Source organism: Oncorhynchus kisutch, unplaced genomic scaffold (genome assembly GCF_002021735.2).
Source record: "Oncorhynchus kisutch isolate 150728-3 unplaced genomic scaffold, Okis_V2 scaffold4026, whole genome shotgun sequence".
In the NCBI taxonomy this organism is placed as follows: domain Eukaryota; kingdom Metazoa; phylum Chordata; class Actinopteri; order Salmoniformes; family Salmonidae; genus Oncorhynchus; species Oncorhynchus kisutch.
The window spans coordinates 140,594-163,608 of record NW_022265971.1 but is presented as its reverse complement, the minus strand read 5'-3'; the positions used below and the strand labels follow the sequence as shown (position 1 = coordinate 163,608).

Here is a 23,015-nt window from a genome sequence, read left to right as displayed (position 1 = left end):
CACCTTCAAAAGCATTTATTATATGAGACAACGTCTTAGAAAAACACACACCATGACATTAGAATATAGACCAGAATAAGTGATTGTTACATAACGATAATGTTCTGGATAGCCAGTACATCACTGATTTGAGGCCTCCCAATGTCTTTAAGATGGAGAAGCTGAGAGAGAGAGAGAGAGAGAGAGAGTCATCATGCATCCTCAGTCAAAGAGGTTTGTGATTGCCCCTTCATGCTTGAAAACCTTTCTAACACTATATTACAATGAATGTATGATCAAATATTTACAAAGGTCTTAAAATTCACTACTGATTGTCAATATGAACAGAATGCATTTATTTCATAGTTGTAAAGAATATTCTACAGAATATTTCATTCCCATGCCTGTTCAGTTAGTTACAGTCAGCTATTGTGCATCTTCCTCACATTGCTGCAAAACAAATCAGGAAAGAGAGTGGATCCTTCTGACATTGCTGCAAATAAATACCCATTCCTAGAACGCTTGGGCAGATTATACACAAGTATGGTAAAATATATATATATATATATATATATATATATATATATATATACTGGAAGAATGGTGGATATACTGTACATTTCCAATAGAGGATGAACCAGCTCAACGAGCCCGCAACAACACTTCCACTGTCCTCTTCAGTTCAAATGTCTGAGGCATTATGGGGCAGTCAAGAGTACCTCCCCTGGCATGCTATGCCATCCCACTGGGTGAGAAGGAGGGCTGTTTGCCCCATCCATCCTCTCCTATGTCCACAAGGGTCGTATTCATTAGGACACACAGTATGTTTCGCAACGGAAAACAAACATTTCTTATTGGTTCAAGTTCAGGTCGTCACTCCCTGATTCAGTCCGTTTGGTTCCTAATGAATGCCACCCAGTCTTATCAGGCTCATGAGGAAGGCTCTGTGGCACCCTACATAGTGCACTACTTTTGACCTTTAGCTTACCAGTAGTGCACTATATAGGGAATAGGGTGCCATTTGGGACCAACCATGGCTCCTTCCTCAGACCACAGACACCCCCTGGGCAGGGCAGGTGAGGGCGGCGGCTACGTCGGGCCTCTCGATGCGGGCCAGCGCCGAGCACAGAAGTCCCAGAGTGGAGCCCTCCTGCTGAGCCCAGTTGGAAAGGAGGGTGTGTACAGGGGCCTCGCCGTGCCCAAACAGGTCCATCTGCTCGGCCTCGTAGCCCAGCGCGGCCCCCAGGGTCCTCCAGGAGCCTCTGCGGCCCCCGCTCCCCTCCTGGAGCAGACGCTCCACCTCCTCCTGTCTGTGGGGGGGCAGGTTGATGTACAGACGGCCGTCCTGCTTACTGTCCCTCTTACTACCTGGGGGTAGAATACACAACAGACACAGATCGTCACAAGTCCATTCAACAGTTATAATAGATGATAAAAGCCAATGAGAAAAGACGTCTGTAAGTTGTTCTGGATGAGAGTGTCTGATAAATGCTAAATGTGCTCTACATTGAGAGAGATTAGAACATGTATTTAACTTGGGCTTCTGTTCTCACTCAGGTAACAGTGTAGTGCAGTGAGGTTAATTGTAGTGTAGTCGTGGCTGTTGGTTGTTACCTTTACTTGGCTGGCCATCCTGCAGGCTGTGTGAGTCCAGGAACACACCGCTGTCACTGTGGAGTTTTTCTCCTTCAGGACACGTCCCCAGCTCTGCAGCGCGGGCTTTACTCAACGCCTGCTTCTGCTTATACGACGTCCAGCTGACGAGACATGGGAGGAAACACGTTTACACTCTTTACTAAAACATAACAACAGGATCATTTGTATCACAACCTATTACAGAAATACATGACGGCAATCGAAAGGTTTGCAAACAATTCTCCCCCCTGTCATGCATTTAACAACTCCCTCCAGCCAATGCTCACACCAATGCAATGCTTCAAGTGTGGAGAATCAGGATGCAGCCAATGAGACGGCAGCGTGCCTCCTGTCAACTCACCACTTGTAGGCGACGTAGAGCAGCAGGCCCAGCACCACAGCAGCCAGAACAGATACGTAGACCAGGATGTGGTTGCTGCTCCCATCATCCTGAGGGGTGAACCCGGGGGCCCTGGGGGCTGCTCCTCCTCCAGGGGCAGGGCTGGCCTCCTCTCCATCATTCACCAACCCTAACCCAGGCAGGCGAGGAGCGGCCAGAGGGCCGTCAGACTCAGGGGGACGAGACAGGATGTGGAGTTTCTTATCTGTTGGTTGGAGATAGATGGGAGACTGTTGATTAGAGAACCACTGAACCATGAAGGAAACACTAAGGATAGAAGGGGGCCACTTGACATATCTGCCCTGTCCTTATCCCTGTCTCAACATATCTGCCCTGTCCTTATCCCCGTCTCAACGTATCTGCCTTGTCCTTATCCCCGTCTCAACGTATCTGCCCTGTCCTTATCCCCGTCTCAACGTATCTGCCCTGTCCTTATCCCCGTCTCAACGTATCTGCCCTGTCCTTATCCCCGTCTCAACATATCTGCCCTGTCCTTATCCCCGTCTCAACGTATCTGCCCTGTCCTTATCCCCGTCTCAACGTATCTGCCCTGTCCCTATCCCCGTCTCAACGTATCTGCCCTGTCCTTATCCCCGTCTCAACGCATCTGCCCTGTCCTTATCCCCGTCTCAATGTATCTGCCCTGTCCCTATCCCCGTCTCAACGTATCTGCCCTGTCCCTATCCCCGTCTCAATGTATCTGCCCTGTCCCTATCCCCGTCTCAACGTATCTGCCCTGTCCCTATCCCCGTCTCAACGTATCTGCCCTGTCCCTATCCCCGTCTCAACGTATCTGCCCTGTCCCTATCCCTGTCGCTACATATCTGCCCTGTCCTTATCCCCGTCGCTACATATATGCCCTGTCCTTATCCCCGTCGTTACATATCTGCCCTGTCCTTATCCCTGTCGCTACATATCTGCCCTGTCCTTATCCCCGTCTCGACATATCTGCCCTGTCCTTATCCCTGTCTCTACATATCTGCCCTGTCCTTATCCCCGTCTCGACATATCTGCCCTGTCCTTATCCCTGTCTCTACATATCTGCCCTGTCCGTATCCCTGCCTCTACATATCTGCCCTGTCCTTATCCCCGTCGCTACATATCTGCCCTGTCCTTATCCCCGTCGCTACATATCTGCCCTGTCCTTATCCCCGTCGCTACATATCTGCCCTGTCCTTATCCCCGTCGCTACATATCTGCCCTGTCCTTATCCCCGTCTCTACATATCTACCCTGTCCTTATCCCCATCTCTACATATCTGCCCTGTCCTTATCCCCGTCTCTACATATCTGCCCTGTCCTTATCCCCGTCTCTACATATCTACCCTGTCCTTATCCCCGTCGCTACATATCTGCCCTGTCCTTATCCCCGTCGCTACATATCTGCCCTGTCCTTATCCCCGTCGCTACATATCTGCCCTGTCCTTATCCCAGTCTCTACATATCCGCCCTGTCCTTATCCCTGTCTCTACTTATCTACCCTGTCCTTATCCCTGTCTCTACATATCTGCCCTGTCCTTATTCCCGTCGCTACATATCTGCCCTGTCCTTATCCCCGTCTCTACATATCTACATATCTGCCCTGTCCTTATCCCTGTCTCTACATATCTACCCTGTCCTTATCCCTGTCTCTACATATCTGCCCTGTCCTTATCCCTGTCTCTACATATCTGCCCCGTCCTTATCCCTGTCTCTACATATCTGCCCTGTCCTTATCCCCGTCTCAACATCAAATCAAGGGCCTTGACACATCTACCATTGGCACAATGTTTTTTTGTAATAAGTCAATGAATGTGTATAGAATGTGAGGGCTTTCATACCTACAGTTGATGCAAACACACAGTCACAAACAGTGAACATATTTGATAACACTACCAGCTATCTGAATAATGATCTTGTTGCCAAATTGAATCCAGCAGCAGTAGTCTGTGAGGGCCTGTCAGCTCCCAGCCCCCTCTGACCCATTCAGCTCCCAGCCCCCTCTGACCCATTCAGCTACCAGCCCCCTTTGACCCATTCAGCTACCAGCCCCCTTTGACCCATTCAGCTACCAGCCCCCTTTGACCCAGTCAGCTACCAGCCCCCCTCTGACCCAGTCAGCTACAAGCCCCCTCTGACCCATTCAGCTACCAGCCCCCCCCCCCCAGTCAGCTACCAGCCCCCCCCGACCCAGTCAGCTACCATCCCCTGACTCAGTCAACCCCCCCTTGTCTTTACCCCTTTCTACAGCCCCTGACTCAGTCACCCCCCCCAAACCCCTCCTTACTCCTTCTACAGCCCCGGACTCAGTCACCCCCCCCCAAAACCCCTCCTTACTCCTTCTACAGCCCCTGACTCAGTCACCCCCCCCCAAACCCCTCCTTACTCCTTCTATAGCCCCTGACTCAGTCACCCCCCCCCCCCCCCCCCAAACCCCTCCTTACTCCTTCTACAGCCCCTGACTCAGCCCCCCTCAAAACCCTCCTTACTCCTTCTACAGCCCCTGACTCAGTCACCCCCCCCCAAACCCCTCCTTACTCCTTCTACAGCCGGACCATTTTAGGATCAAACACGACTGGGGACTCCCCTGACCTCTATCTACAGTGTCAGATGGGGTGACCTGTGTATGTTCAGATGACCAGGGGAGATCCAGGCCACTAGACCAAGGCTTGGTCATTTGGAGCCGGTGAGGGGTTACCATGTTGGGGTCACCAATGTGCCAAGGCCCTGGGGTCTGGTGTGGGGGTAGTTAGATTGTCAGGCCCTTTTTAAGAGCTGTCGGCTCCGAGCCATTTGACTGCAGCACTTAAGAGTGTTTTCTCTCTGTTGGACTGTGCTCATGTTTCCTCAAGTGTTGCTAAGTGTTCAGATTAGGTGTGGGTACAGGTGTTGGCCACATGTCCCCTCCCTCCCTCCCTCCCTCCCTCCCTCCCTCCCTCCCTCTCTCCCTCCCTCCCCCCCCCCCCCCCCCCCCTCTCTCTCTCTCTAAGGGGCTTTATTGGCATGGGAAACATACTTTTGTATATATAGTGTATGTGGACACCCCTTCAAATGAGTGGATTCAGCTATTTCAGCCACACCCGTTGCTGACAACTGTATAAAATGGAGCACACAGCAATGCAATCTCCATAGACAAAAATTGGCAGTACTGAAGAACTCAGTGACTTTCAGCGTGGCACCGTCATAGGATTCCATCTTTCCAATAAGTCAGTTTGTCAAATGTCTGCCCTGCTAGAGCTGCCCCGGTCAACTTTAAGTCCATACACACACACCATACACACAGAGACGCACCCATGCAGAGGGTGTCAGAGTTGAGCTGGCAGGCTCTGATCTCCACCTCAGTGTCAGAGCACTGAGAGCAGACCTGGCAGGGCTTGATATCACTCTTCTCCTCTGAGAACGTTCCTGGGCGACATGGTTGGCACTGGGTGTTCCCCTGGGCACCACACAGCCTCACCACCCCCTCGCCCCGTCCACACATGGTGCAGGCGGCACACAGCCCTGCCACACTCTTCCCATCCCGCCACAGGTAGAAGTGCTGGTCACAGTCACAGTGGGTATCCTGGGTGGCGCTGCAGGAGGTCAGCTCTGGGATGCCAGCTGGGCAGCGGGCACAGGGGAGGCACGGGGAGAGACCGTCTGATGGGGAGAACCTTCCTAGAACATACAAGGTATAGGGGATTTGAATGTATCTCACAGTGTTATCAGTATGTATGTACTATAGCTGTATGTCTACTGGGGGAATGGCATAAGCAACAGCATCTAAACCCTATTGCCTCCATGACTCACCCTCAGGGCAAGGCTGGCACTTGGTGTCCTCCATCCCACACTCTACCTCCACCCCATGGCCTGGAGGACACAGGCTACAGCACTCCCCTGACTGGCTGAACTGCCCACTGACACAGGCATCTCCCAGGGCAACCTGGAAGGAGAAACAAAACGGTTAGCTTAGCATCAATGATCAGATAGATACGGCTACAGCACTCCCCTGACTGGCTGAACTGCCCACTGACACAGGCATCTCCCAGGGCAACCTGGAAGGAGAAACAAAACGGTTAGCTTAGCATCAATGATCAGATAGATACGGCTACAGCACTCCCCTGACTGGCTGAACTGCCCACTGACACAGGCATCTCCCAGGGCAACCTGGAAGGAGAAACAAAACAGTTAGCTTAGCATCAATTATCAGATAGATAGATAGTGATTTATTTATCGGTGCTGCAGATGCCAGTGATGAGGGAACTCTTTTATAGATCAAACTGATGAGTGCTAAGTGGTTGACAGCTACCAGCCCCCCACTGACCCAGTCAGCTATATTGCTCAATACTAGGATGGAAACTATGGTGACAAGACAACACCTAGACATGTTCAAGACTATGATGGAAACTATGGTGACAAGCCAACACATAGACATGTTCAAGACTAGGATGGAAACTATGGTGACAAGCCAACACATAGACATGTTCAAGACTATGATGGAAACTATGGTGACAAGCTATGTTTGGAGGAGTAAGAGCACAAGCGTCTCTCTCGGCTGGTCTCAGTCAAGGCCAGTCCAGTTCCACCAACCAAAGACTCAAAAATAAGACCTCAATGTTCGTGTAGAAATCAGGAAATCAAATACACACACCCCTTTGCCTGCTTCGACATCGGATGGAAAGAATGGGGAGAAGGTGGGCGTATTGAAATGGGGAGAAGGTGGGCGTATTGAAATGGGGAGAAGGTGGGCGTATTGAAATGGGGAGAAGGTGGGCGTATTGAAATGGGGAGAAGGTGGGCGTATTGAAATGGGGAGAAGGTGGGCGTATTGAAATGGGGAGAAGGTGGGCGTATTGAAATGGCGAGAAGGTGGGCGTATTGAAATGGGGAGAAGGTGGGCGTATTGAAATGGGGAGAAGGTGGGCGTATTGAAATGGGGAGAAGGTGGGCGTATTGAAATGGGGAGAAGGTGGGCGTATTGAAATGGGGAGAAGGTGGGCGTATTGAAATGGGGAGAAGGTGGGCGTATTGAAATGGGGAGAAGGTGGGCGTATTGAAATGGGGAGAAGGTGGGCGTATTGAAATGGGGAGAAGGTGGGCGTATTGAAATGGGGAGAAGGTGGGCGTATTGAAATGGGGAGAAGGTGGGCGTATTGAAATGGGGAGAAGGTGGGCGTATTGAAATGGGGAGAAGGTGGGCGTATTGAAATGGGGAGAAGGTGGGCGTATTGAAATGGCGAGAAGGTGGGCGTATTGAAATGGGGAGAAGGTGGGCGTATTGAAATGGGGAGAAGGTGGGCGTATTGAAATGGGGAGAAGGTGGGCGTATTGAAATGGGGAGAAGGTGGGCGTATTGAAATGGGGAGAAGGTGGGCGTATTGAAATGGGGAGAAGGTGGGCGTATTGAAATGGGGAGAAGGTGGGCGTATTGAAATGGGGAGAAGGTGGGCGTATTGAAATGGGGAGAAGGTGGGCGTATTGAAATGGGGAGAAGGTGGGCGTATTGAAATGGGGAGAAGGTGGGCGTATTGAAATGGGGAGAAGGTGGGCGTATTGAAATGGGGAGAAGGTGGGCGTATTGAAATGGGGAGAAGGTGGGCGTATTGAAATGGGGAGAAGGTGGGCGTATTGAAATGGGGAGAAGGTGGGCGTATTGAAATGGGGAGAAGGTGGGCGTATTGAAATGGGGGGGAGAAGGTGGGCGTATTGAAATGGGGAGAAGGTGGGCGTATTGAAATGGGGAGAAGGTGGGCGTATTGAAATGGGGAGAAGGTGGGCGTATTGAAATGGGGAGAAGGTGGGCGTATTGAAATGGGGAGAAGGTGGGCGTATTGAAATGGGGAGAAGGTGGGCGTATTGAAATGGGGAGAAGGTGGGCGTATTGAAATGGGGAGAAGGTGGGCGTATTGAAATGGGGAGAAGGTGGGCGTATTGAAATGGGGAGAAGGTGGGCGTATTGAAAATAGTCTTTTTTATATTTTGATCTGGCTCTGTTTTCAGAGTGCTGAGCGCTTATCTGCCCCGGCCGGGTAATGGAGGGGCCAGACTGAGGCCCAGATGGCACCCTATTCCCTATATAGGGCTCTACATTGGACCAGGGTCTATAGGGCTAGCCGGGCTCTGCTCAAAAGTAGTGCACTCTAGAGGGAATAGGGTGCCTTTTGGGAGGCAGCCCCAGTGTGTGTTAAACATGAGGGATACATCAGACATTCCTAAGGGCTTATAGAGCCCAGTGCAGCCTAGCAGGAGGGACTGGCTTTAATCAGACTGGCTATAATCAGACTGGCTTTAATCAGACTGGCTTTAAATTAGACTGGCTATAATCAGACTGGCTTTAATCAGACTGGCTTTAAATTAGACTGGCTTTAAATGAGACTGGCTATAATCAGACTGGCTTTAATCAGACTGGCTTTAAATCAGACTGGCTATAATCAGACTGGCTATAATCAGACTGGCTATAATCAGACTGGCTATAATCAGACTGGCTTTAATCAGACTGGCTTTAAATCAGACTGGCTTTAATCAGACTGGCTTTAATCAGACTGGCTTTAAATCAGACTGGCTATAATCAGACTGGCTATAATCAGACTGGCTTTAATCAGGCTGGCTTTAAATTAGACTGGCTTTAAATTAGACTGGCTATAATCAGACTGGCTATAATCAGACTGGCTATAATCATCAGACTGGCTTTCAATCAGACTGGCTTTCAATCAGACTGGCTTTAAATCAGACTGGCTTTAATCAGACTGGCTATAATCAGACTGGCTATAATCAGACTGGCTTTAATCAGGCTGGCTTTAAATTAGACTGGCTTTAAATTAGACTGGCTTTAAATCAGACTGGCTTTAAATCAGACTGGCTATAATCAGACTGGCTATAATCAGACTGGCTATAATCAGACTGGCTTTAATCAGGCTGGCTTTAAATTAGACTGGCCTTAAATTAGACTGGCTATAATCAGACTGGCTATAATCAGACTGGCTATAATCATCAGACTGGCTTTCAATCAGACTGGCTTTCAATCAGACTGGCTTTAAATCAGACTGGCTTTAAATCAGACCGGCTTTAAATCAGACTGGCTTTAATCAGACTGGCTTTAAATCAGACTGGCTTTAATCAGACTGGCTTTAATCAGACTGGCTTTAAATCAGACTGGCTATAATCAGACTGGCTTTAAATCAGACTGGCTATAATTAGACTGGCTTTAAATCAGACTGGCTATAATCAGACTGGCTTTAAATCAGACTGGCTTTAAATCAGACTGGCTTTAATCAGACTGGCTTTAAATCAGACTGGCTTTAAATCAGACTGGCTTTAAATCAGACTGGCTTTAATCAGACTGGCTTTAAATCAGACTGGCTTTAAATCAGACTGGCTTTAATCAGACTGGCTATAAATCAGACTGGCTTTAAATCAGACTGGCTTTAATCCCATGGAAAGAATTAAAACAAAGCAGAAGGAAAACACTGAGACATGAGGAAGAGGAAGGAGTAGAAAGGGCTTCCTCCCACATTGACACATTCCACATGGGTGTGAATGACATTATAGTCACAATGTGTGTGTGTGTCTCTTGTCCTCAGACACAGTGAGGGGTGGGAGGAAGGGAGGGAGGGTGAGGAGGAGGGGAGACCGTTGTAGCCCCAGGCGGGTGTGTCAGTTAGCCCCCGCAGCCAAGCATGTGTGTCTATTTTGAGGGGGCCTTTGATGTTCCCCCCCCCAGCCCTGCAGGTGTGTGTGTGTGTGTGTGTGTGTGTGTGTGTGTGTCGCTCCCTCCCGACTGCCCCTCACTATGTCTAAGAACAAGAGATTTACACACACACACACGCACACTCTCCTCCCCCCATCAAGGCCCTCCTCTAAAGCAGTCAGGCATCTGAAACATGCCCATGTTGAGGGCTGATTGACCCACTAGCCATTATCCCTGGAGCCTGAGGGTAGACAGGAACTAACAGATGTCTAACAACTAACCTCCTGCTAACAGCTAAACAACCCTCTGATTTCTCCCCGACTCACTCCCAAATGGCACCATATTCCCTTTTATAGTACACACTTTTAACCTGGGCCAATAGGATTCTGGTCAAAAGTAGGGCACTACGTAGGGAATAGGGTGCCATTTGGGAGAAACCGCTGTCTCCGATGTCTGCTCCAAGAAGCAGCTTGTGTCAACATGTGGAGCCTCCAACGAGCCCAACGCACACAGGAACCAACGCACGCACACACACACCATGCCAGTGGTCAGATGATGTGGATGCTACGCTACAGGACTGTTTTGCTAGCACAGACTGGAATATGTTCCGCGATTCATCCAATGGCATTGAGGAATATACCACCTCAGTTACAGGCTTCATTAATAAGTGCATCGACGACGTCGTCCCCACAGTGACCGTACGTATATATCCCAACCAGAAGCCATGGATTACAGGCAACATCTGCACCTAGCTAAAGGCTAAAGCTGCCACTTTCAATAAGAAGGACACTAATCCGGACGCTTATAAAAAATCCCGCTATTCCCTCAGACGAACCATCAAACAGGCAAAGTGGCAATACAAGACAAAGATTGAATACTACACTGGCTCTGGTGCTCGTCGGATGTGGCAGGGCATACAAACTATTATGGACTACAAAGGGAAACCCAGTCACGAGCTGCCCAGTGACGCAAGCATACCAGATGAGCTAAATGCCTTTTATGCTCGCTTCGAGGCAAGCAACACTTAAGCATGCATGAGAGCACCAGCTGTTCCAGACGACTTTTTGATCACGTTCTCCGTAGTCGATGTGAGCAAGAACTTTAAACAGATCAACATTCACAAGGCCGCGGGACCAGAAAGATTACCAGGATGTGTACTCAGATTTATGCTCGCTTCGAGGCAAGCAACACTTAAGCATGCATGAGAGCACCAGCTGTTCCAGACGACTGTTTGATCACGTTCTCCGTAGTCGATGTGAGCAAGAACTTTAAACAGATCAACATTCACAAGGCCGCGGGACCAGAAAGATTACCAGGATGTGTACTCAGAGCATGTGCAGACCAAATGTGCAAATGACCTCAACTAACTTATACCCCTGCACATTGACTCCCTGTATATAGCCTCGTTATTGTTATTTTATTGTGTTACTTTTAATTTAATAAAACATTTTTACTTTAGTTTATTTAGTAAATATAACACTATTTTTAAGGGCTTGTAAGTAAGAATTCACTGTTGTGTTCGGCCAACATGACAAATAATATTTAATTTAATTTGATAATTCCAGTCACAAAACAGCACTGATACAATTCCACCACTAGAAACAGAATAACTTTGAAGGGAAAGGAGGGTATGTTTCATTCCAAGAACAACAGCACAACTTTGAAGGGAAGGAGGGTATGTTTCATTCCAAGAACAACATCACAACTTTGAAGGGAAGGAGGGCACATTTCATGCCAAGAAAAACAGCACAGAGGTTTTATTGCACCATTATTTGAGGAGCCAGACAACATCTGAACCTCAGCTAGCACAGATCTGCAGTATCAGGGTGATGGGAGCTCAGTTTCAACAGGTATTCATCTCAGCGATCACATGCGCTTCTACAGTGAGCTGTGGTTGTCTTATCACTGTGATATGTGGTTGTTCTACCTACCTTAGTTGAATGCACAGTCGGTTAATCACTCTGGATTAGAGTCTCTGCTAAATAACTACTGACTGTAAATCCCTCTGGATTAGAGTCTCTGCTAAATAACTACTGACTGTAAATCACTCTGGATTAGAGTGTCTGCTAAAAAACTACTGACTGTAAATCACTCTGGATAATAGTGTCTGCTAAATAACTACTGACTATAAATCACTCTGGATTAGAGTGTCTGCTAAATAACTACTGACTGTAAATCACTCTGGATTAGAGTGTCTGCTAAATAACCACTGACTGTAAATCACTCTGGATTAGAGTGTCTGCTAAATAACTACTGACTGTAAATCCCTCTGGATTAGAGTCTCTGCTAAATAACTACTGACTGTAAATCACTCTGGATTAGAGTGTCTGCTAAATAACTACTGACTGTAAATCCCTCTGGATTAGAGTGTCTGCTAAATAACTACTGACTGTAAATCCCTCAGGATTAGAGTGTCTGCTAAATAACTACTGACTGTAAATCCCTCTGGATTAGAGTCTCTGCTAAATAACTACTGACTGTAAATCACTCTGGATTAGAGTGTCTGCTAAATAACTACTGACTGTAAATCCCTCTGGATTAGAGTGTCTGCTAAATGACAGAAAATGTAAATGTGAGAATGGCCCATCACAGTGAGTTGTGTGAGAAGAGCTTGGCTAATGGCTTGTAGTCTCTTTCAACGGTCGTGTATTTAGCATGTGTCCCAAATACACCCTATTCCCTACTTGGTGCACTTGTTTTGTTCAGAGTCCTATAGGGTTCAAATTGGAATGCACAAGCCTTGTTGTGAACCAGGCTTCCCGGGGAAGTTCCATGGCAGAAATCAGCTAAAGAGGGGTCAGAACCCGGAATCAGTGACACCTCACAACATGTCAAACCAATCCAATGATCTGCTTGGGCAGAGCTCCAAAAGGTGCTCATCAGATTAGTGCCGTAGGAGCAACAGTGAGGACGACAACAGTTCAACAAAACAAGCACTGGTGACAAAACATTTTAGAATGTTTACAGCATGCTGGTTTTTACAACATTTTAGAATGTTTACAGCACGCTGGTTTTCACAACATTTTAGAATGTTTACAACATTTTAGAATGTTTACAGCACGCTGGTTTTCACAACATTTTAGAATGTTTACAGCACGCTGGTTTTCACAGCATTTTAGAATGTTTACAGCACGCTGGTTTTCACACCATGTTTACAGCACGCTGGTTTTCACACCATGTTTACAGCACGCTGGTTTTCACAGCATTTTAGAATGTTTATAGCATGCTGGTTTTCACAACATTTTAGAATGTTTACAGCACGCTGGTTTTCACAGCATTTTAGAATGTTTACAGCACGCTGGTTTTCACAACATTTTAGAATGTTTACAGCACGCTGGTTTTCACAGCATTTTAGAATGTTTACAGCACGCTGGTTTTCACAGCATTTTATAATGTTTACAGCACGCTGGTTTTCACAGCATTTTATAATGTTTACATTACGCTGGTTTTCACACCATGTTTACAGCACGCTGGTTTTCACAGCATTTTAGAATGTTTACAGCACGCTGGTTTTCACAACATTTTAGAATGTTTACAGCACGCTGGTTTTTACAACATTTTAGAATGTTTACAGCACGCTGGTTTTCACAGCATTTTAGAATGTTTACAGCACGCTGGTTTTCACAGCATTTTAGAATGTTTACAGCACGCTGGTTTTCACAACATTTTAGAATGTTTACAGCACGGTGGTCTTCACAGCATTTTAGAATGTTTACAGCACGCTGGTTTTCACAGCATTTTAGAATGTTTACAGCACGCTGGTTTTCACAACATTTTAGAATGCTTACAGCACGCTGGTTTTTACAACATGTTTACAGCACGCTGGTTTTCACAACATTTTAGAATGTTTACAGCACGCTGGTTTTCACAGCATTTTAGAATGTTTACAGCACGCTGGTTTTTACAACATGTTTACAGCACGCTGGTTTTCACAACATTTTAGAATGTTTACAGCACGCTGGTTTTCACAGCATTTTAGAATGTTTACAGCACGCTGGTTTTCACAACATTTTAGAATGTTTACAGCACGCTGGTTTTCACAGCATTTTAGAATGTTTACAGCACGCTGGTTTTTACAACATGTTTACAGCGCGCTGGTTTTCACAACATTTTAGAATGTTTACAGCACGCTGGTTTTCACAGCATTTTAGAATGTTTACAGCACGCTGGTTTTCACAACATTTTAGAATGTTTACAGCACGCTGGTTTTCACAGCATTTTAGAATGTTTACAGCACGCTGGTTTTCACAGCATTTTAGAATGTTTACAGCACGCTGGTTTTCACAACATTTTAGAATGCTTACAGCACGCTGGTTTTTACAACATGTTTACAGCATGCTGGTTTTCACAACATTTTAGAATGTTTACAGCACGCTGGTTTTCACAGCATTTTAGAATGTTTACAGCACGCTGGTTTTTACAACATGTTTACAGCACGCTGGTTTTCACAACATTTTAGAATGTTTACAGCACGCTGGTTTTTACAACATGTTTACAGCACGCTGGTTTTCACAACATTTTAGAATGTTTACAACACGCTGGTTTTTACAACATGTTTAGAATGTTTACAGCACGCTGGTTTTCACAACATGTTTAGAATGTTTACAGCACGCTGGTTTTCACAACATGTTTAGAATGTTTACAGCACGCTGGTTTTCACAACATTTTAGAATGTTTACAGCACGCTGGTTTTCACAACATGTTTAGAATGTTTACAGCACGCTGGTTTTCACAACATGTTTAGAATGTTTACAGCACGCTGGTTTTCACAACATGTTTAGAATGTTTACAGCACGCTGGTTTTCACAACATCTTGTATATTACCTGTAATGTTCACCTCCTGCAGCCTAACTGTCATCTAAAACTAATGTAATCCTGCACCTAAATTACAAGGCTTTGGATTTGCACTAAACTAGTTTATATTTCAGCACTTAACAGGCTAAATGTACAACATCTGGTGTACATTGTCTACTGGTATCATTTTAAACTGGGAACGTACAGCACCTTCACAAAGGATTCACACCCCATGACTTTTTCCACATTTTGTTGCTTTACAGCCTGAATTTGAAATGGATTCAATTCAGATTTTGTGTAACTTGCCTAAACAAAAGACCCCATAATGTCTTGAGTCATTAAGTATTCAACCCCTTTGTTATGGCAAGCCTAAATAAGTTCAGAAGTAAACATTTGCTTAACAAGTTACATAATAAGTAGAATGGACTCACTCTGTGTGCAATAATAGTGTTTAACATGATTTTTGATTGACTACCTCATCTCTGTACCCCACACATACAATTACCCATCCACTGAATTATAAATGTTTTGTGCCAGCGATGCTGTCTGGCAGTGTCTCCAACTGCTGCTTCATCGTGCTGTAGACCAGAAACTGGCAACCGCACACACAACACACTACACACACACTACACACAACACACTACACACACGCACTACACACACACACACAAAACACACTACACACACACGCACTACACACGCGCACACACACACTACACACACACGCACTACACACGCGCACACACACACACACACACACACACACACACACACACACACACGAGAAAGTCCAGACAGAGTCCACTCCAGCTCTACTTTGCTCTGCAGATCCAGACCCATTGGCATTTCCTATTGTGCTGACCAAATATAGAGCTAAATATTCCCCTCCGTGCACCAGTTCATGGGGTGGAGTGTGTGTGTAAACATCCACCCTGCCCAGGGCTTAATGACCACAGTAATCAGGACTGGGACTAACAGAGCTCTGATTTATGGACCTCAGAGGGAATGTGTGACTTGTGTAAAAGGTCTCCGTACTCGCCTACTGAACAGGAAAAGGCAGTTGAGAAAGTCAACATGAAAAGTGACCCGATTTGCATATGACATCAGAGTGGAATCTTGTTCCAAAAAAAATGCTGACTTGTTAGAATTCTGATGAACTATATTAGAATCCTTGTGTTCTGTTATATGCTAGCTTATATAAACCATTTTCAGACTGTTATATGCTAGCTTATATAAACCATTTTCAGACTGTTATATGCTAGCTTATATAAACCATTTTCAGACTGTTATATGCTAGCTTATATAAACCATTTTCAGACTGTTATATGCTAGCTTATATAAACCATTTTCAGACTGTTATATGCTAGCTTATATTAACCATTTTCAGACTGTTATATGCTAGCTTATATTAACCATTTTCAGACTGTTATATGCTAGCTTATATAAACCATTTTCAGACTGTTATATGCTAGCTTATATTAACCATTTTCAGACTGTTATGTGCTAGCTTATATAAACCATTTTCAGACTGTTATATGCTAGCTTATATAAACCATTTTCAGACTGTTATATGCTAGCTTATATAAACCATTTTCAGACTGTTATATGCTAGCTTATATAAACCATTTTCAGACTGTTATATGCTAGCTTATATTAACCATTTTCAGACTGTTATATGCTAGCTTATATAAACCATTTTCAGACTGTTATATGCTAGCTTATATTAACCATTTTCAGACTGTTATATGCTAGCTTATATAAACCATTTTCAGACTGTTATATGCTAGCTTATATAAACCATTTTCAGACTGTTATATGCTAGCTTATATTAACCATTTTCAGACTGTTATATGCTAGCTTATATTAACCATTTTCAGACTGTTATATGCTAGCTTATATAAACCATTTTCAGACTGTTATATGCTAGCTTCTATAAACCATTTTCAGACTGTTATATGCTAGCTTATATTAACCATTTTCAGACTGTTATATGCTAGCTTCTATAAACCATTTTCAGACTGTTATATGCTAGCTTATATTAACCATTTTCAGACTGTTATATGCTAGCTTATATTAACCATTTTCAGACTGTTATATGCTAGCTTATATTAACCATTTTCAGACTGTTATATGCTAGCTTATATAAACCATTTTCAGACTGTTATATGCTAGCTTATATTAACCATTTTCAGACTGTTATATGCTAGCTTATATTAACCATTTTCAGACTGTTATATGCTAGCTTATATAAACCATTTTCAGACTGTTATATGCTAGCTTATATAAACCATTTTCAGACTGTTATATGCTAGCTTATATAAACCATTTTCAGACTGTTATATGCTAGCTTATATAAACCATTTTCAGACTGTTATATGCTAGCTTATATAAACCATTTCAGACTGTTATATGCTAGCTTCTATAAACCATTTTCAGACTGTTATATGCTAGCTTATATTAACCATTTTCAGACTGTTATATGCTAGCTTATATTAACCATTTTCAGACTGTTATATGCTAGCTTATATAAACCATTTTCAGACTGTTATATGCTAGCTTATATTAACCATTTTCAGACTGTTATATGCTAGCTTATATTAACCATTTTCAGACTGTTATATGCTAGCTTACATAAACCATTTTCAGACTGTTATATGCTAGCTTATATAAACCATTTTCAGACTGTTATATGCTAGCTTATATAAACCATTTTCAGACTGTTATATGCTAGCTTATATTAACAATTTTCAGACTGTTATATGCTAGCTTATATAAACCATTTTCAGACTGTTATATGCTAGCTTATATTAACCATTTTCAGACTGTTATATGCTAGCTTATATAAACCATTTTCAGACTGTTATATGCTAGCTTATATAAACCATTTTCAGACTGTTATATGCTAGCTTATATTAACCATTTTCAGACTGTTATATGCTAGCTTATATTAACCATTTTCAGACTGTTATATGCTAGCTTATATAAACCATTTTCAGACTGTTATATGCTAGCTTATATTAACCATTTTCAGACTGTTATATGCTAGCTTATATAAACCCTTTTCAGACTGTTATATGCTAGCTTATATAAACCATTTTCAGACTGTTATATGCTAGCTTATATAAACCATTTTCAGACTGTTATATGCTAGCTTATATAAACCATTTTCAGACTGTTATATGCTAGCTTATATAAACCATTTTCAGACTGTTATATGCTAGCTTATATAAACCATTTTCAGACTGTTATATGCTAGCTTATATAAACCATTTTCAGACTGTTATGTGGTAGCTTATATAAACCATTTTCAGACTGTTATGTGGTAGCTTATATAAACCATTTTCAGACTGTTATATGCTAGCTTATATAAACCATTTTCAGACTGTTATATGCTAGCTTATATAAACCATTTTCAGACTGTTATATGCTAGCTTATATAAACCATTTTCAGACTGTTATATGCTAGCTTATATAAACCATTTTCAGACTGTTATATGCTAGCTTATATAAACCATTTTCAGACTGTTATGTGGTAGCTTATATAAACCATTTTCAGACTGTTATATGCTAGCTTATATAAACCATTTTCAGACTGTTATATGCTAGCTTATATAAACCATTTTCAGACTGTTATATGCTAGCTTATATAAACCATTTTCAGACTGTTATGTGGTAGCTTATATAAACCATTTTCAGACTGTTATAATCTAGCTTATATAAACCATTTTCAGACTGTTATATGCTAGCTTATATAAACCATTTTCAGACTGTTATGTGGTAGCTCAGGACTTGCTTACATACAGAGCCAAGCAGCCTACACAGTCGACACCTCCTTGGCTCAAGGACCATGAGAAAAGAGAACCCACAGACCTGATCGGTCTGCTCCAGGGCCACTGGAGAGAGTTGAGGGGCCGCAGTTGCTCTCTCCACTTCAGTAGTAGAGGACTTGATTCCCTGGTGAGAGGAGACCTCCATGGAGCCCTATCTGCTTTCAAAAGGGGCTATGAACTCCACGGCTGTCACGGTCACTCCGTCAACACACACACATAATCAACGCACACACACACACAAAAGTGTGAATACACACAGAAGCTCATGTACACAGAAGCGCACGTACACACAGAAGCGTGCAGTCACCCAGTCGTGAGCACACACACTCCCTAAAGCCGCCCTTCGGCCTTTTTGCAGTGCGATCCCATTTGACATGATATTTGACTCCTTGTCTGCAGCAGCACTAGTTTCCACGTGAGAGTGATGAGCACATGAAAGGGTGGGGAGCCCCAGGAGGCAGGTCTCTCCCTCCACCCTGACCCTGACCCTCACACCATGGGGACAGCAGCATGGTGTCACCACCTCCACCCTGACCCTCACACCCTGAGGACAGCAGCATGGTGTCACCACCTCCACCCTGACCCTCACACCCTGGGGACAGCAGCATGGTGTCACCACCTCCACCCTGACCCTCACACCCTGGGGACAGCAGCATGGTGTCACCACCTTTTCCCTGACCCTCACACCCTGGGGACAGCAGCGTGGTGTCACCACCTCCACCCTGACGACAGCAGTGTGGTGTCACCACCTCCACCCTGGGGACAGCAGTGTGGTGTCACCACCTCCACCCTGAGGACAGCAGCATGGTGTCACCACCTCCACCCTGAGGACAGCAGCGTGGTGTCACCACCTCCACCCTGAGGATAGCAGCGTGGTGTCACCACCTCCACCCTGAGATGTCCAGCAGACAGAAGAACAGGAGATGTAGATAGAGGTCCTGTAGTGCACTATATAGGGAATAGGGTGCTATTTGGGATGCACATAATTGCCTCCATGACTCATTATCTGGGCAAGTCTGGTCAAAATGTGGACCTATCGGCCCTGGTCAAAAGTAGTGCACAATATAGGGAATAGGGTGCCATTTGGGAGGCAGTGCACTATATATACGCAATAGGGTGCCATTTTGGGACAGACACACTAAGGCAGAGGGATGTGTAGGGAGGGTGGAGCTAGAGCTGCTTGCCTGTCTGATTGGTCCATGATATTAATCTGCACACTGATTACTGTCATCAGCAGTTGCAGGTCATCTTTAAAAAGTCAACGTTTGGAATCTGGAACTTTTTTTTTTGTTAACCATGTTTTGTTCCAGTCAGGGAATATGCTGAGCTTTCCATCTCCTCCTAACAGCATGACAAACTACTGGATACCAATAGTCATGCCACTGTAAGCCTGCTTGTCTGTCCGCAATGTATTATTAAAGTTCTCAATATGCTGACTTACTGTCTCAAAGATGTCGCTGTGGGAAAGCAAAGCGGCGCTCGTGAGTTCAAGAGAAAACCAATCAGAAAACTGCTTAGCGTCAACATGGAAATTACATTTACTGTTCTGTTACAAACAGGGTCGCCCTTCTCTCGCCACAGACTGAGAGAAATTATAATTTCTTTGCTCCGGATATCCAGACCGCAGCGATAGTTTTACTCATGACGCATTTCTACCAGGAATTGCCGCAAGGAAGGACTATGGCACTATCTATGAATTGTAATACAGTTTGGTAATGTAACAGAGAACCTTGGACAATCACACCACTAACATTAGTGGGCCGGTGTGATTCAACGACAAGTAATATGATCTTTAATACATTGAGGTTTGAAAAAACATTCATATTAAGCAGAGAAAACTAATTGGAGAAGTTCACAAAAAAAATGTTGTTTTTTAAATTTTCAAACAAACCTCTGTGATAGAAACAAAGGTGTGTTTTGGGGAAACAAAACTTTGTTTTCCATTTAAAATGAACGTTTGTTGTTATTATCCCCTCATTAAACAGATACATATCTTTCCGGGGTCACATGAATGCAGAGTGAATTAAGATCCGACGGAGTTTTATCTCCAGCGCTTTGATCTTGAAGAAAGGGTTAGGCCCTGGGAACATGACAAGACATGCTGCCTCTCCTCTCCTCTACAGGCCCTCGGGTCTGTTGGACTTGAAAGGAGATGGAGTGTCACAGTGTCATCGTCTCCAGCTGTGGAAAGGATTATTCTGACTTTAACTACCTGCATTAACGTTTCAATTACACACACTTATAATACAGCCTAAGCCTTATCAATTGGTAAGGAAGATAAACTAAGATCAGAAAAGAAAAACAGAGTTTATCTCTGAGTAAAAGCAGGAGAGTTGTAGATAATGACAATATGTCACATTCTGTAGCTATACAGAACATTGTCAATGTAGAGTGAGAAGTAGGCTAGATTACAATGTAACACAACCAAGACGCAAGGCATCTAATCATTGCCAGCTTCCAATTGGCTCATTCACCACCACCCTCCCTCCCCCCTGTAACTATTCCCCAGGTCGCTGCAGTAAATGAGAATGTGTTCTCAGTCAAATGACCTGGTAAAATAAGGGTTAAATCAAATAAATGCATGTAATTACAATGTAGCGCGTGCGTAATGCCAACATAGTTTACAATGTAGCGCGTGCGTAATGCCAACATAGTTTACAATGCAGCCAAAATCATAAACTTTATGCAGATTGGCTAAATAATGAATTCGCCTCATGTTGGCCAGTAATGTGCGTTACTATACATTGCACTCTCAGCAGAAAATAACAGGGAGGGAATTGATCTGTTCGTGTATTACTGTACAGTAGCCTATGAGATATATTAGTGAGTTACAGCCTATGTATATCAGGAATAGGAGCGACATGACACTTACATTTACGAACAGAAAAAGTGTGCAGACCCAAAGCGCATCCATGTCACAGTTTTTCGCCGATGGAAAATCCCGTACAATGAGTTGGCTATACCCCTTCAAAAGTCTTTGGGACCAAAGAAGGCTTCAATAGCCTACTCCGTGAGACGTAACCCAGGTAAATGCCAAAAAAAGCGCACCTAGGTTCCTAAAAACTCTTCACAGCTGTCAAGAAACCACTTTGAAAGTAACAAGAACACGACCAAATGAGAGCATTTTTTTTAACTGCATCAAAGTATCCTACACATACGGCGGAAGAAAAAACGTCCCAAAACTCAACAGCAAGTCCGAGTGCCGCTTCTCTTCAGTCCGAGTGCCGCTTCTCTTCAGTCCGAGTGCCGCTTCTCTTCAGTGAAATCAACTGCCATGAAAGAAAACGTCAGGAAAACAGTAAAAAAAATCCTCTTCTTTAGGCTACACACCATCTACTTTTACTGTAGACCGTTTCTTTGTTACATTCCCTATAGTTGAGTCACACTTCAATCTTTGTTGGCATGTTCCTCTTGCAGAGTGTGAGTCTGAAGCGCAGCGTTTTGGCCTCTCGATCTTCAAGCGCTTGGTTCACTTTCAACGCCTTCAGCTCTCTACGGCTGGAACCCGGGTCCTCGCTTTGTGATTGGCTGATACGCGACGGCAATAAACACATTGAAGTGATATTCAAATGGGGATGAAACTTGATACACTGTAATAAATAAAGGGGATACATTCCGGAAGATGCCTTTAGGGATCTGTTTAAATAATGGAAGTTGGGACTTTGATGTAGCCCGGGCTGTATTTTGCGGTCTTAATTTTTAAACCCCCGGTTATTTCTCCAGGGGGGTTACAGAATAATATTCTCCGTCACACTCTTTTTTTTATGAACATTAATAACACAAATAATAGCCTACATATTTTTGTAGATATGTAAATAAGCACATGCTTATAAAATGATATATGTTGTATATAAATTATATAGGATAATTAAGATATCAATGTAGAATATTGTAACCTAGTAGTTGTAATACCGGTAAGTAGGTTAAACTGTACTGTAATAGACTATTGAAGCACAAACACAGATATTTAGCTTAGTCCTAAATAATGTCAGGGCTATTTAATTAATGTACTATTTGCAAGTCGGTTTGGATAACAGATTCTGCTAATGACTAAAATATACATGTAATAGCCCAGACATTATTTAAGCAGTTTTCAAATATTCAGGGAAGGCATATGGTATGGCCTCTATATTTTAGATTTTTGGACCAGCTGCCTCTACACATAACTCATTTCAGGTACTTCTTAATTTTAGTAGCCTAGAAAGTAGTCTCACGCAGTAGCCTATTGTTACGTCCCTAATGGCACCCTATTCCCTATATAGTGCCCTGCTCAAATGTAGTGCACTAGATAGGGAATAAGGTGCCATTGGGACATTCCGACAGTAGCCTACCAGAGTTGTAACATATCAGTGACCTACTCTGTTGATTGTTCTATCCTGGCTGTCTCTTCCTCTTCTGTCTCTCTCTCCAGCAGCCAGACAGTCTTTGAAGTGGTACTGCTATTGTGTCTGAGAGATATCTCCATTTGTCCCCCTCTGAAGTCCCAGGACCCCATGCAGTGCCTTCTTAACTATTTACAAGGTGTGTCATTCACCCAATGTTTGTCTTAGAAATCCTTTTGTATCATTTAAAAGATCTAACATGAACTTGAAAAGCTGCTACTTTCTGCATGCCTGGGCCACACCCATAAAATGGATGACCTCTGATTGTAACTAATAGGCCTATTAAATAGCCCAGAAATGATTTAGGCCTAAGCTAAATATCAGTGATTGTCCTTCAACATGCTACGACAG

The 23,015-nt window shown here is 44.1% G+C and overlaps 1 protein-coding gene across 1 annotated transcript; it reads right to left on the bottom strand.

Annotated features, from left to right (window-relative positions):
• Positions 1 to 21,779, bottom strand: LOC116373156 (tumor necrosis factor receptor superfamily member 16-like). The gene is made up of 6 exons (XM_031821873.1): positions 21,155 to 21,779; positions 5,782 to 5,914; positions 5,284 to 5,649; positions 1,976 to 2,219; positions 1,594 to 1,736; positions 1 to 1,347 (listed from the first exon to the last, which is right to left on the bottom strand). Exons 1-6 carry the CDS (start codon positions 21,194 to 21,196, stop codon positions 1,025 to 1,027), a joined length of 1,251 nt encoding a protein of 416 aa, XP_031677733.1. The 5' UTR covers positions 21,197 to 21,779; the 3' UTR covers positions 1 to 1,024.
• Positions 21,780 to 23,015: the final 1,236 nt, after the last annotated feature.